The following is a 14,202-nucleotide window of genomic DNA, read 5'->3' on the forward strand; positions in this document are numbered from 1 at the left end:
CACTAGTGTGTGTGTGTTTACATGGCTGTCATGTTGGAAACAGCAGTAAATCAAGCGGGGCGCAGCCGCACAGCTGGTGCTCAGAGGGTTTGATTAGGCAGCGGTCTGTTCACCGCTGAATTAAGCGATTGACCAATCAGAATCAAGCATTCAACCAAACCATGTAATAAAACGAGTTATGCTTGATTTATTTTCAACTAATTATTTCATTGTATTTATTTGGTTTCTGTTAGGGTCTTTTTTTGGATTCCAATTAAATAGCAAAAGTAGCAGATCGACAAGCTTCACTTCGAGCTTGTGGGTCTGCTATACTACTTCCGTGTGACGTTGTATATAGTGTGATGATCAACTAGGGCATTCATTCACGAAAAAACAACACAAATATAGAATGTGGAAGGTTTCTGCACGACGACAGCAACGTTATAACAGTGGTTTTCAACCCTTTTCATATCAATGCCCATTATTTGTTTTGGCATGTAAGCCATGTACGGACCACTGAGATTTAGCCTCGTAGACCCAAAACTATAAAACATTTTGTTGCCGTTGGATATGATTTTGTCCCCAATTCCATGCTGCATTGATGTGGTACCATTAGGAGAGATAAAGCAGACATTTGTCAAAATAAGAATTATTTGACACCTAATGCAGGTGTTTAACCAATTTTGGACGGGAACCCCTTTTGGTGTTAGCATTATGTTATGCTTTAGCTATTGAAAAATAGCAGATCTACAAGCTCATAGCGCACCACCGAGTGGCGCGCTACGAGCTTGTAGATCTGCTATTTTTGAAAAGTCAAAGAACCACTGACATAGAAACATAGCTTTTTCAGAAAACTGTCAGGATGTAGAAGACATTTTTAGAATCTGATCTCATGTCAAAATGGGTTAACAATAATTTACCTCTCGAGTGCGTAAAATGCAATCAAATCAAGAGTTAAAGATCTAATAATGTTCAATTTGGTTACCAACTCTCCATCATTTAGCTGGAGGCTGTAACCCCCTCACCTCAAGGACCACTGGTGGAATGAAAACCACTGCGTTATTATAACAATGGACACATCCCAGTACTACATGTCTTCAGTGTGAAAGCAGCAGTAATCCCAGCAGAGGTAGAAGCCACAGCGCTGCGTGGACGCGAGCCGCAGCGGCTCCGCTGTGGTTGCAGAAGTTGCTGCTGCTGCAGCAGTTGATGGTGCTGCCGTTCCCGTCCTCGTCCACCACGCCGGCCGCTGCGGCACCCAGACAGGTGGCCCTGCTGGCGCACTGCTTCACTATGGACTTACTGTTACCTGCACACAGCAACACACACACACACACGCACACGCACACGCACACGCACACACACACACGCATGGGTAAATGTATTAATTTTCTTTTTTAAGTAGCCGTGTAATAAGCGGGATAATGAATAAATGGCTAGGTGGTCATTGGTCAAGGCGGCGGTAGACTGGAACACACCTATGCTTATGGAGGGACAGACAGTAGGTTGACAGGAAATGGGGAGAGAGATGGGGGGGGGGGGGGGGTGACATGCAGTAAGGGCCGTCGGGATCGGGAGTCGAACCCGCGGCACACTGCCATACTGGATTACCAGCCACGGTGCCTGGACCGCTGAGCCACGGCCCAGGCCTCACCTATGCTTTCTATGGCATAGGCAGGATTCGCCGGGAGAAACTGTACGCAGCTGCATGACATGAGACTAATTAATTAGAGAGACAGAGAGAGAGGAGTGTGTGTGTGTGTGTGTGTGTGTGTGTGTGTGTGTGTGTGTGTGTGTGTGTGTGTGTGTGTGTGTGTGTGTGTGTGTCTGTGTGTGTGTGTGTGTGTGTGTGTGTGTGTGTGTGTGTGTGTGTGCGTGCGTCAATTTAACAATGGTGCAGACAATCAGAAATCAGCAGAGAGTGAGCGACGTTTGCGATACTGTATGCCGAATTGAAGTGCACTCGGACCCAGACTGAGTGGCCGGATGGTAACCGCAAGGTTGCCAGTCCGAACCCGGGCTCCCCCAGAGTTAGTGTTGAAGTGTCCTTGAGCAAGACTCTGAACCCCTAATTGCTCCCGATGTGCTGGCCGGTGCCTTGCATGGTTTCCGCCGCCATCTGTGTATGAATGTGTGTGTGAATAGGGGAATGTAATGCACAGTCTATGTAACACTTTGGATAAATGCACCATTTACCATTGTTTATAAATCTATGATTCTGATTATGCCACCTCTGCTCTGCATCAGTGGCTAATCACCCTGTCAGGGATTTATTTATCAACAATGACCACCTAGCCATTCATTATCCCTTGCATAATCAATTGCATTGATGTCAGTATCATGTCAGTATCATGTCATATGGTGTCAGTATCATGGTCAGTATCATGGTCAGTATCATGTCAGTATCATGTCAGTATCATGGTCAGTATCATGTCAGTATCATGGTCAGTATCATGGTCAGTATCATGCAGTATCATGTCAGTAATGTCAGCATCATGTCAGTATCATGGTCAGTATCATGTCAGTATCATGGTCAGTATCATGTCAGTATCATGTCAGTATCATGGTCAGTATCATGTCAGTATCATGGTCAGTATCATGGTCAGTATCATGTCAGTATCATGGTCAGTATCATGTCAGTATCATGGTCAGTATCATGGTCAGTATCATGTCAGTATCATGGTCAGTATCATGTCAGTATCATGGTCAGTATCATGGTCAGTATCATGGTCAGTATCATGGTCAGTATCATGTCAGTATCATGGTCAGTATCATGGTCAGTATCATGGTCAGTATCATGGTCAGTATCATGTCAGTATCATGGTCAGTATCATGTCAGTATCATGGTCAGTATCATGGTCAGTATCATGTCAGTATCATGGTCAGTATCATGGTCAGTATCATGTCAGTATCATGGTCAGTATCATGTCAGTATCATGGTCAGTATCATGGTCAGTATCATGACAGTATCATGGTCAGTATCATGGTCAGTATCATGGTCAGTATCATGGTCAGTATCATGTCAGTATCATGTCAGTATCATGTCAGTATCATGGTCAGTATCATGGTCAGTATCATGTCAGTATCATGGTCAGTATCATTGTCAGTATCATGTCAGTATCATGGTCAGTATCATGTCAGTATCATGGTCAGTATCATGGTCAGTATCATGTCGGTATCATGGTCAGTATCATGGTCAGTATCATGTCAGTATCATGGTCAGTGTCATGGTCAGTATCATGTCAGTATCATGATCAGTATCATGGTCAGTATCATGGTCAGTATCATGTCAGTATCATGGTCAGTATCATGTCAGTATCATGGTCAGTATCATGGTCAGTATCATGGTCAGTATCATGTCAGTATCATGTCAGTATCATGGTCAGTATCATGGTCAGTATCATGTCAGTATCATGGTCAGTATCATGGTCAGTATCATGGTCAGTTAAGACATCAACAGACATTTTAGCAGGCCGCATCAAGGATCTCTGATTGTCTTTCTACACCAGACATGATTGTCTGCAGCAAAAGTCACGACGAGTTCATATCATGACCTATTGGCCTACAGTGGTTTTAGAGAGCAGGCTATAGTTACCCAGCACGTCTACGATGGTCATGCACGTGTCCAGTGGTTCAGGACATGTTTGATTGTCCATGTTGCATTCTTCATTGGTCGCAGTGGAGCTGCACACGTAGCATGTCAACGACAAAGCTGGCAAAACAGAGAAAGACAAAACCACATTGAACCTGGCACCCTTATTTGGGTCAAAATGTAAGATGATTGTAAATACTTGATAGGTGACAGAACATCATATAGCACTCATTCTTGAGATAAGGGACAAAACCTTTTTCAAATCAGATTTTATTTTATTTTAAGAACCATTAAAATGAAATGGATGTATTTGTAGACACAGGTCTCAACTACCAATCTTGAGAAGGAACAGGTTTTTCGCATAACATTTATTTCTAAAATGGGACATTTATGCACTTTATAACTGATTTATGTCAACTCCGTCAGACACACTAAAATCCCTTTTATTTTAATTTGATAATTTCAACAATACTATAAAGTCCTCAGTTATCTTATAATGGCTTTTAGTAGTCAAGTTAAGTAATACAATTAATTTAATATTGTTTTATTCCAATATCACACTATTATGAAATATCCCATTTCTCAAATCCTTCATTTTCAACCTTTACTTTCAATATTATAACATAAAAACCATGTTAAAAAAAATAAAAAGCATCATTAAGTAGTATTTCAGTTGGTGTTTCAATACATAAGCACAAAATATTTGACATTGAATCATCTATTTCTTTGGAAATTAACAATAACATCATGTGACCAACGTCTGACGGAGTTGACGGACATCTGACGGAGTTGACAAGTTGAACTGATTTAGGTTCTAGACCACCTAGGATCTTGATTCTGGTAACTAATCCCACATTTTCAAGGATGAGGAATACAGTGGTACTATTTAGATTTGCCCTGTGACCATGGCAGCCATTTTTCAAAATGGCCGCCACCTGCTGTTACTTTACAATAACTCAGGTTCTACACCACCTAGGATCTTGATTCTGGTGACTAATCATACATTTTCAAGGATGTGGGATACATTGGTACTATTTAGATTTGTCCTGTGACCATGGTAGACATTTTTCAAAATGGCCGCCAACTTTCTGTTATTTCCCAATAACTCAAGTTCTACACCACCTAGGATCTTGATTCTGGTGACTAATACTACATTGTCAAGGATGAGGAATACAGTAGTACTATTTAGATTTATCCTGTGACAATGGCAGCCATTTTCAAAAATGGCGGACCTGCTATTATTTTACCAATTAGTCAGGGAATATTATCAGAATGTCAAATCTGGGAATACATTTCTTACCAAGAATTTTCTTGTTTGTAAAGGTGTCTACTAACATATCCCACATTGGTTTCTATTGAACCACCCTAGGGGATTTTTTGACAGCTGCTGAAAGTTGGGTACCATCAACAACCAATATAAGGCTAAATGTTCTAATTTTCATTATGCTTTAAGTAGCATGTGGCATGTCAAACGAGGGGGTTTTCATGATTCTGAATCCATTCCAAGCATTAGTTTTGCACGAAAAACACTCCTTGGGCTAAAAATGGCCATAGCCATCATCACAGATGTGATGAGGTAAGCACATTTGGGCACATTTGGGCAAGTGGCTATGGCCAAACTAGGGGGTCTATGGCCAAACTAGGGGTCAAACTCCTTGGGCTAAATTCGGCCATATCCACTTGCCCAAATGTGCCCAAATGTGCTGACCTAATCACATTTGTGATGACGGCTATGGCCGTTTTCAGCCCAATGAGTGTTTTTCGTGCATAGCTAATGCTTGGAATGCATTCAGAATCATGAAAACCCCCTAGTTTGACATGTCACATGCTATAAGCATAATGAACATTTTGCCTTATATTGGTTGTTGATGGTACCCCAACTTTCAGCAGCTGTCAAAAGTTCCCCTAGGGTGGTTGAATATAAAGCAATGTGGGATATGTTAGTAGACACCCTTCCAAACACATTGGTGAAGAAAATTCTTGGTAAGGAATTTATTACCAGATTGTATTAATATCCCCATACTAAATAACGTTCTAATAATGTTCTAGACCACCTATAGACCCGACTTCACCAACAGAGACCCGGGTGACACCTAAACAACAAGTTTGGACAGCCCCACGAATTAGTGTTGCGGAAAATAGCAAGTGTGCATGCTAACAACCCTAGGCCCAGAGGGAGACACAGCACTTAGATGCGGCTCACAAGTTGCACGACTCCTCAACAAGCTGCCACCAGAGATAAGAGTTGAATTCCGCCGCACAATGCTCTGCGGCCCAGGAGCAACCAACACCCTGTTGGAGTTCTCGGAGTGGTTGAAGCACGAGTCCTAGCCATATAGCCTGTGCAAAGGCAAACACCTTGAAGTCCTGCTTGAGGTGAACAGTGAGCGAAAGACTCTGCCTCAACGGAAAACCTGAAGATCTGCCTTCAGAACTATCAGGCAGGATGTGCAGACACTGAAGGCATCAGTGTCGTTCTCTGTGTCCCCAGCATGTCAACCAAAGCAATGTTACCAAATCAAAGGAGCCTTCACCTCAAGTCACCTGGGGCTGGGTGAGCAATCGTATCCTGTATCTAGCCTCACAACTAAATACAGACACTTGGCCAGACTGCCGCTACAACGGTTTGAAAGGGTCAAACCCCTCATCCTGATTGGGGAAGACCACCCCACCTAATCACACCAACCGAACAATTGAGGTTGGGGCCTCCAGGTGGGCCAGCAGCCATCTGCACAAGACTGGGCTGGACCCTGCAGGAAAGCAATCTCCAGCCAAGACAATGTAAGAGCCCCAGAACACAGAGCTCATGAGGACGGAGAAACACTGGCAGGAGGCCACCAAGATACAACGCCCAAGAGACCCAGAGTGTGCCACCGCTCGCCGTAAGGAGATCAACTGCTGCAGCAACGATGTCATGAAAGGAAAGTCTCCTTGAAAATGTAATGATTAGTCGCCAGATCCAAGATCCTTGGTGGTCTAAAACTTGAGTTATTGGTAAAATAACAGCAGGTTGGTGGCCATTTTGAAAAGCAATGGCTTCCATGGTCACAGGACAAATCTAAATAGTACCACTGTATTCCTCATCTTTTAAAATGTATGATTACATTGATTAGTCACCAGAATCAAGATCCTAGGTGGTCTATAACTTGAATTATTGGTAAAATAACAGCAGGTTGGTGGCCATTTTGAAAAACAATGGCTGGCATGGTCACAGGACCAATCTAAATAGTACCACTGTATTCCTCATCTTTTAAAATGTATGATTAGTCACCAGAATCAAGATCCTAGGTGGTCTAAAACTTGAGTTATTGTAAAATAACAGCAGGTGGCGGCCATTTTGAAAAATGGCTGCCATGGTCATAGGGAAAATCTAAATTGTACCACTGTATCCCTCATCCTTGAAAATATAATATTAGTCACCAGAATCAAGATCCTAGGTGGTGTAGAACTTGAGTTATTGTAAGATAACATCAGGTGGCGGCCATTTTGGAAGATGGCTGCCATGGTCACCACGAGACAAATCTGTGATGGCCCTATAGCCAAAAATGTTCCTTAAGGCATGCTCTAACTGTCTGCCAAATTAGAATACTTCCCATTATTCAAAAACTATAATTTTATTGTTTTAGGAACACTTTTGTCAACTCCGTCAGATACATGTCAACTCCGTCAGACACAAAACCTGATGGAGTTGACGTCTGACGGAGTTGACAAAATGGCATTTGTTTTCATCTTAACCTTCTGTAGTACAATTTATCCATTTAGTTTTTCTTCAGTTGTTAGCTAAACCTAACCCTAAACTAAAATACTAAACATTATTTTGGAATTCTTAACAAAGATCATAATAATGTCCTGACGGAGTTGACATGTAAAAGCTGTGACCACATTGATATCAACATTGTTTGTTTAAAATATCAAACAATTGAATGCTTGTCAGACCAGGTGCTCCACTGTTGCAACAAATATAAACAGGACTTGGAAAAGGAGTCTTCAGGCTAAATCTGTCGACAATATTTTCTGATTAATTTAAGACTTTAAAAAAACCTGACGGAGTTGACGGAGACGTGGGACACACATTTGATATGAGATATTGAATTTAAAATATAAATTAAAATTAACCGTGTATATTGTTTGCTATGTTGTTGACAATCTACTTTCATTTAGTATGTATATTTATGTGATTGTGACAGTATTAAACACTTTTTTGGCAGTTTGAAATTGTGACAACTTGCTGGGGACAGGCTAAATACAGGCCTTTTTGGGTACAGTGCCTGCTTTTAACTAATTTAGATGGCATATGAAAAAATATATAATGAAACGAATGGCATAATAATACACAACTGTATTACATTTAACTTTGCAAGTGCTTTTATTTTTATGAATTAATTTATTTTTAACATAAATAAGGCTCTTATGTGTTGGACATGTTTTTTCCACTTTTGTCCCTCATCTCAAGAATGAGTGATAGATTTAGTTTTCTATTATTGATTCGACTATGGGGATATTTTATAATTGAAGCAACTGATAGATTACACAGTATTTATATACTGTATGTATAATACAAACGTATATAGTGCGTTGACAACACATCACACCAAGCAGTGTTGGAAAAAGTACTCACATTTCGTACTTACCGGTAAGTAAAAGTATCAATACTGCAATATAGAAATAGTCTGTAAAAGTCCGGAATTCTAAATGTACTTGAGTAAAACTACAAAAGTAGTACTGGCATCAAAATGTACCTAAAGTACCAAAAGAAAAAAAGTACTCATTGTGCAGAAATGTCCCATTTCACATTTTAAAATGTATAAAATATAGCAGATCTACAAAGCTCACAATGCGTCACATCGCTTTATAGGGGGTTTCCAAATGGACCCTTACAGGGTTTGTAGCTCTAGTTATGGGTGTCCTTGACAACAAAAAGTTTAAGAATTCTGTGTATTATAATTTCAGTCTGACCAAAAGGCAGAAGCTAATAGGATAATAAAACATATCCTATCACCACTGCCAATTAATGACCAGAGGGGGGATGTCAAAAGCAGAGGCATGGACCCCCCCCATCCCCAGAGGAGGTGGTCTTACCTGGAGACAGAGAGGCAGAGAGCAGGAGAATGCAGAGCAGGATCTTCATCATGGTAGGAACACCGTTCATCTCTGGACCCAATGTGTGAATGAATACAGTTATGTCTGTCTGGCTCGGGTTGGCTGCTCTGTGTGTGTGTGTGTGTGTGTGTGTGTGTGTGTGTGTGTGTGTGTGTGTGTGTGTGTGTGTGTGTGTGTGTGTGTGTGTGTGTGTTTGTGTGTTTGTGTGTGTGTGTTACATATTGCCGTAAGTTCCCGTAACATAGTGACACTTTAACTGAAATAAAAATAAAAGCAAGGCTTTGTGATAACTAATTTAGTGTGTGTGTGTGTGTGTGTGTGTGTGTGTGTGTGTGTGTGTGTGTGTGTGTGTGTGTGTGTGTGCATAGCTGCATACACGCACGCTTTACCTGGCATGTGGTATGAGGCACGCTCCTATGTCGCAGGTCCACCCATGCCACATGCCATCAGATAGAGGTCATTCCATAACTACCGTTTTGGTGTGTGTGTGTGTGTGTGTGTGTGTGTGTGTGTGTGTGTGTGTGTGTGTGTGTGTGTGTGTGTGTGTGTGTGTGTGTGTGTGTGAGAGAGAGGACATTCTTGGTGTGGTTCTGGTTTCACAGATACTTATCTCTGCTGTACGTTTGTCAGTCTCGTCAGTCAGACAGTAGAAAAACAAACAATGCAGCATATTCAACACACTGCAGCCAGCATCTCATTAGCATAGCGGGCTAGCCACATGTCCCTCCCTGTTCTGGGGTGAACCTTTTGCGGTACAAAAGTATCGGCATCAAAATGTACTTAAAGTACTACAAGTAAAAGTACTCATTGTGCAGAATGTGCCATTTCACAAGTTCAAAATGTGTACAAAATCTATTGAAAATAGCAGATCTGCGACGCATTGTGAGCTTGTAGATCGACTATTTTCAAATGGCCGAAAAGTATAGGGTTGAAGTGGTTAATGTATGTTTTCTAATCAAAATTAAGTAACTAGTAACTAAAGTTTTCAAATAATTGTAGTGGAGCCCACAGGTGGGCTGGAAAGAAAATAATGGAGGAACAATAATAGATCAAACATTTAGCTTTGGCATGTGATCTCATTTACATTTGATACACACACACACACACACACACACACACACACACACACACACACACACACACACACACACACACACACACACACACACACACACACACACACAGAAACTTCATGAACCAGTCAAGCAGATACCGCCACAATATCGCTTTCATCTCGATCTGCCCGATCGTCTGGTGGCGCCATGATGTGATGATGGATATAAATGCACAACGGATATTAGACCTGACAACTCATTCTACAAAATGTCTTCTAAATCATGACAGTTTTCTCAAACACCTATATGTTTCTGTCAGTGGTTCTCTACAATTTCATGTCAAGGAGCCCCAGATGTATATGTATTTGGCCGCAGACCCCCATCTGAAAATATGTTGTTCCAGGGAACCCCCTGAAGCAAAGATTTGAGTGAGAATTTTTCGATCTGAAAGAATGTATACCGGTACCGGTAACATAATGTATAACATAATGCTTAAAACATGCACCGAAAGGGGTTCCCGTCCTTAATTGGTTAAACATGTCCAGTGGCGCGCGCGCGCGCACACACACACACACACACACACACACACACACACACACACACACACACACACACACACACACACACACACACACACACACACACACACACACACACACACACACACACACACACACACACACACACAGCTCGATAAGGAGAAACAGGCTCTTCATAGTTTCAAATATTTAATACCAAAAAAAACAAAAAATCCAAAAAAAGTCATCAAAGCTGTAACAATAATGTGTATGTACAGTCCATGTACAGTGTTGTTGTGGGTTGAAGTCACGCGGTCTGGGACAAGGGACGCTTTTCATCACGAGAGCCCCAGTCGACATTCTGCCTCCATAATGGGCTCCTTTCTCAGCGCCGACTACGTGATTATAAGAGGCCAGTGGCTGAGTGGGTAGAGACCGAGCGAGGCGGCAAGGTCACCGGTTCGCCGCCCAGTCTGCCTTCCAGTGTCCTTGAGCAAGACACTTGACCCCTAACTGCAACCCCCCCCCCCCCCCCCACCACCCCAACCCCAACAACTAAGCGCTCATCATTCATCTGATCAGCCATCAGCTATACTGTAGGTGAAGCTGAAACTGAATTTTAATAAAAGGTCTGCCTTTTGAAAACCGCAACAACAAAAGATTGTCCCAGATCGCCTGATTTCACCGTTAAAAAATAAGAAGAAAATGACGGTTTCAAACCGTGTATAGTGGGCCACCGATGGAAATACATGTGACTAAATATTGCTGCTGCAGGTTTGAAGGTATAATTCACATCACATTGGCAAAAAAGAACATTACATTATTACTAGGTAGGAGACCTGCGGCATTGTGAGTATACCTCTCTCTTCAGCCCGATTCATATACTTTGACAGCATCACACACACACACCGAAAATAGCCGATCTACAAGCTCACAACGCGTCGCAGACGTGATATGTTGTGAGCTTGTAGGACGGCTATTTTTTAACGTGCCGGCCTGCGACAGAGCAGGAATTAGGCTTTCCACTCAATATGAACAGTTAGTAGTAATAACATAACAAAATCAAATTAGCACTGGTTAACTTTCACTTACAAATACTACTATTTTAGAAAAGATATTTAGGTCCTTGAAAAATAAATGGGAGGATGTTTGACTACTTATGGCTACTGGTGCACTTTATTAGTCGACTCATCACAACCTCTTACGTTAGTTAAGTGTTTAAATTATAAGAGGTTTCAGAGTCAGACACAATTTATACGTTTTATAAGTAAGTGTATTATATCACAATGACTTAATTCCTGTCATTCTGTCGTCGGTGTTAAGTAAAAAAAAAAAATATATATATAAAAGGTTAGTTATATAATACTAAAAGGCTGTATCTCCTCTGATCAATTCTCATCTAAATTGACTCCCGGACAGTTTAAGTTAATGTTGTTAGATTCAATAAATAAGATGTTTAGTTCCCATTTTATGGAGATAAGCGGCCATATTTGACATTTATAAATGATGTGAATAATATTATTATTGACATGTAGTGTTGCCAAAATAGCATAATTATTATTATTAACAAAACATAAAAAGCAGCTAGCGCCACACCGATGCAGGGTTAGTGGGATAAGAACATTATACCAAAAAGTGACTGAACATTATAAACAAAAGTATATCTGCTAGATTAAACATTGTATTCACGGGTGGTTAGGTGGAGAATAACAATATAAGTATGTGCTTTGTGACTGTATTTTTGTAAGTTTGACATAAAAAACAATGGTTCACAAAACAAACGTGTTTAAAATGGCACCTAAACTCTAGGGCACTTTTGTGAGCTTGCTCCCATCTAAAGGCTAGAAATTGCCTAAAGAGCTAAGCTATGAAAGGTGTAAAAATAAGTACGGTTAAAAAATACATATATATAAAATAAAATAAAACCTTGCATACAACGTCATTGTATGCAGTCAAAATATAATGTAGCAGGTAAAAATCTTTGAAGTTAGGCAGGCAAATGAAATAGCAACTTAACAACAACACAACTGTAACTTTACCCTGTAAAAGTCTTCAAACAGGTGATGAATGCATAATTAGGATGCAAAGCAAAGACCACCTATGTTCTGATGATATAAATATTATAACCAGAAGTGTTGTCGAAATAACATTATGAACAAAATATACAGTAAGAGGCAGCTATTATACTGATGCATCGTTAGTAATAATATGAGAATGATAACAAAAACGATGAATTGGTTTATGCCAATACATTTGTACATGCCCAAATGTACTTCCTGGTCTCAACTGCGCATGTTTCTTTCCTTCCAGGGAGCAACATGGAGTCCACCGTACGGTCTTCGCTTCCTAACCTTATTTAATTAACCTTGTCTGCCGTCTTATCACATGCCCGAAGGGGAAGTGGGACGTTTCTGGACTTAACGAGTCTGAATCATGTAGATAGAAGCAATAATGCCAATGCAGCTGCCATATTGGCAGGGGCAAGCCATAATGCATGTACAGTATGCCCCATGTACTGTATGTCTATAGAAGCAGGATGTCTATTCACAATTAAAACCATCATAACTCGCTGAGTATGGTCTACTCAACTCATTTTCACAATTATTGTTTTGTGTCAGACATAATAGTTATCTTGCCATAGATAGTAACAGTAATGTTTATGCAACTAAATACAAGTATATACTAAAGTTTTAGTCTTTAGGTACTTATAATATGTTCCAATATGGTGGCGATGGAATGAATGAATGAATGAATGAATGAATTAATGAATGGCCTAAAACACAAGCTACTGAGGATTTATTTTGATTTTGTATTCCCTATTTCAGGATCTGGTACTGTATGTTTCAAATGTGCCATATATATTCTCGAAATATGCATAACATCACCTTCCATAGTAAAGAATGGTACCAGTCTCCTTTCCCTCATGGAGGCCAGAAACATTCCCGTTTCCTCGCTGAAGGCATCTTCACTGCCTTCCACTGCAGTCACCGACTGTCATCAGCATAATGTTTTTCAAAGTCTTCAACACACACACTGTCTGCTGGGGATCAGTAGCTTTCCACTGATTGATTGATTGATTGATTGATAAGCTTCTTGATTGATTGTCTTCTTCTATAATGTGATCACTCACTGGTGACGACGACGCACATCTAGTTGAGGACATCACGCGTCCGTGGCGGGCGGGCCTGTTTTGTGCGGGGTTTTCCTGAAGAGAAAAGAGACCGTTTGTCATTCAGATGAACAATTGTAACTGATATAGGCTTATATTAAATGTGCCAAAATTACGTATTTTAAACGGAAAGAAAATAACACATCAAGATCACAGGATCTACTGAATATGAAGGTAGCCACACTGTGTGTCATAGGCTCAATATGTCAGTTTGACACATTCAGTAGATCCTGTGATCTTTTGTGGCCAGATGTAATTTCTTGTGGTCTAGTAGGACTATAGTAAATAAAATAAAAAAGAAATCGCTATAAAATCTTGTAAACAAAATACATATTTAGCCCCATGCTCGAATGCCCCCGCCCCCGTCAAAAACAGCTAAAATCCCTAAAACGAAAGGAAGCAGCAAATGAAAAATAATTAACACTCATCTTTTACTTTCTCTAATAACAACCTAAAACATGAACCTTGGTTGAAAAAAAAATAAAGTTGTCCTTTTTAAGACTAAAAGACTAAGAATTTGATATTGATATTTTGTTACAAGGAGTTGCATTATGGCGGTTTGGGACTAAGACAATTTCAACTAAAATAGGATTAAATGGTGTGTTATTCAAAAGACTAAATATTTTCTTTCCAAAGCACAGAACATAAGTTTGATACTCTTTGTCTAACTGCTGTGCTCCCTCCGACAACTGAGAAATACGCAACTAGGTGTATGAAAACAAGCCCAGAAGAATAAACTATATAGCTAGAGGCCACATGGGGGGCATCGGATATTTGAAAATAGACGAT

General features: G+C 40.6%; 2 protein-coding genes across 2 annotated transcripts in view; both read right to left on the reverse strand.

The window, feature by feature from the left end:
- Positions 1 to 1,027: 1,027 nt before the first annotated feature.
- On the reverse strand, positions 1,028 to 8,762 carry LOC306925270 (uncharacterized protein). The gene is made up of 3 exons (XM_079503997.1): positions 8,651 to 8,762; positions 3,575 to 3,691; positions 1,028 to 1,288 (listed from the first exon to the last, which is right to left on the reverse strand). The coding sequence occupies exons 1-3, from the start codon at positions 8,718 to 8,720 to the stop codon at positions 1,077 to 1,079; spliced, it is 399 nt and encodes a 132-aa protein (XP_079360123.1). The 5' UTR covers positions 8,721 to 8,762; the 3' UTR covers positions 1,028 to 1,076.
- Positions 8,763 to 11,026: 2,264 nt separating this feature from the next.
- Positions 11,027 to 14,202, reverse strand: part of ncam3 (neural cell adhesion molecule 3) — a 32,046-nt gene continuing 28,870 nt past the window's right edge. Inside the window, exon 16 of the mRNA XM_079503603.1 lies at positions 11,027 to 13,449. Coding sequence (XP_079359729.1) covers positions 13,407 to 13,449 — 43 coding nt within the window. The 3' untranslated portion in view covers positions 11,027 to 13,406. The remainder of the gene's footprint in view (positions 13,450 to 14,202) is intronic.

The sequence above is a fragment of the Electrona antarctica genome, assembly GCF_951216825.1.
Source record: "Electrona antarctica genome assembly, chromosome: 6".
In the NCBI taxonomy this organism is placed as follows: domain Eukaryota; kingdom Metazoa; phylum Chordata; class Actinopteri; order Myctophiformes; family Myctophidae; genus Electrona; species Electrona antarctica.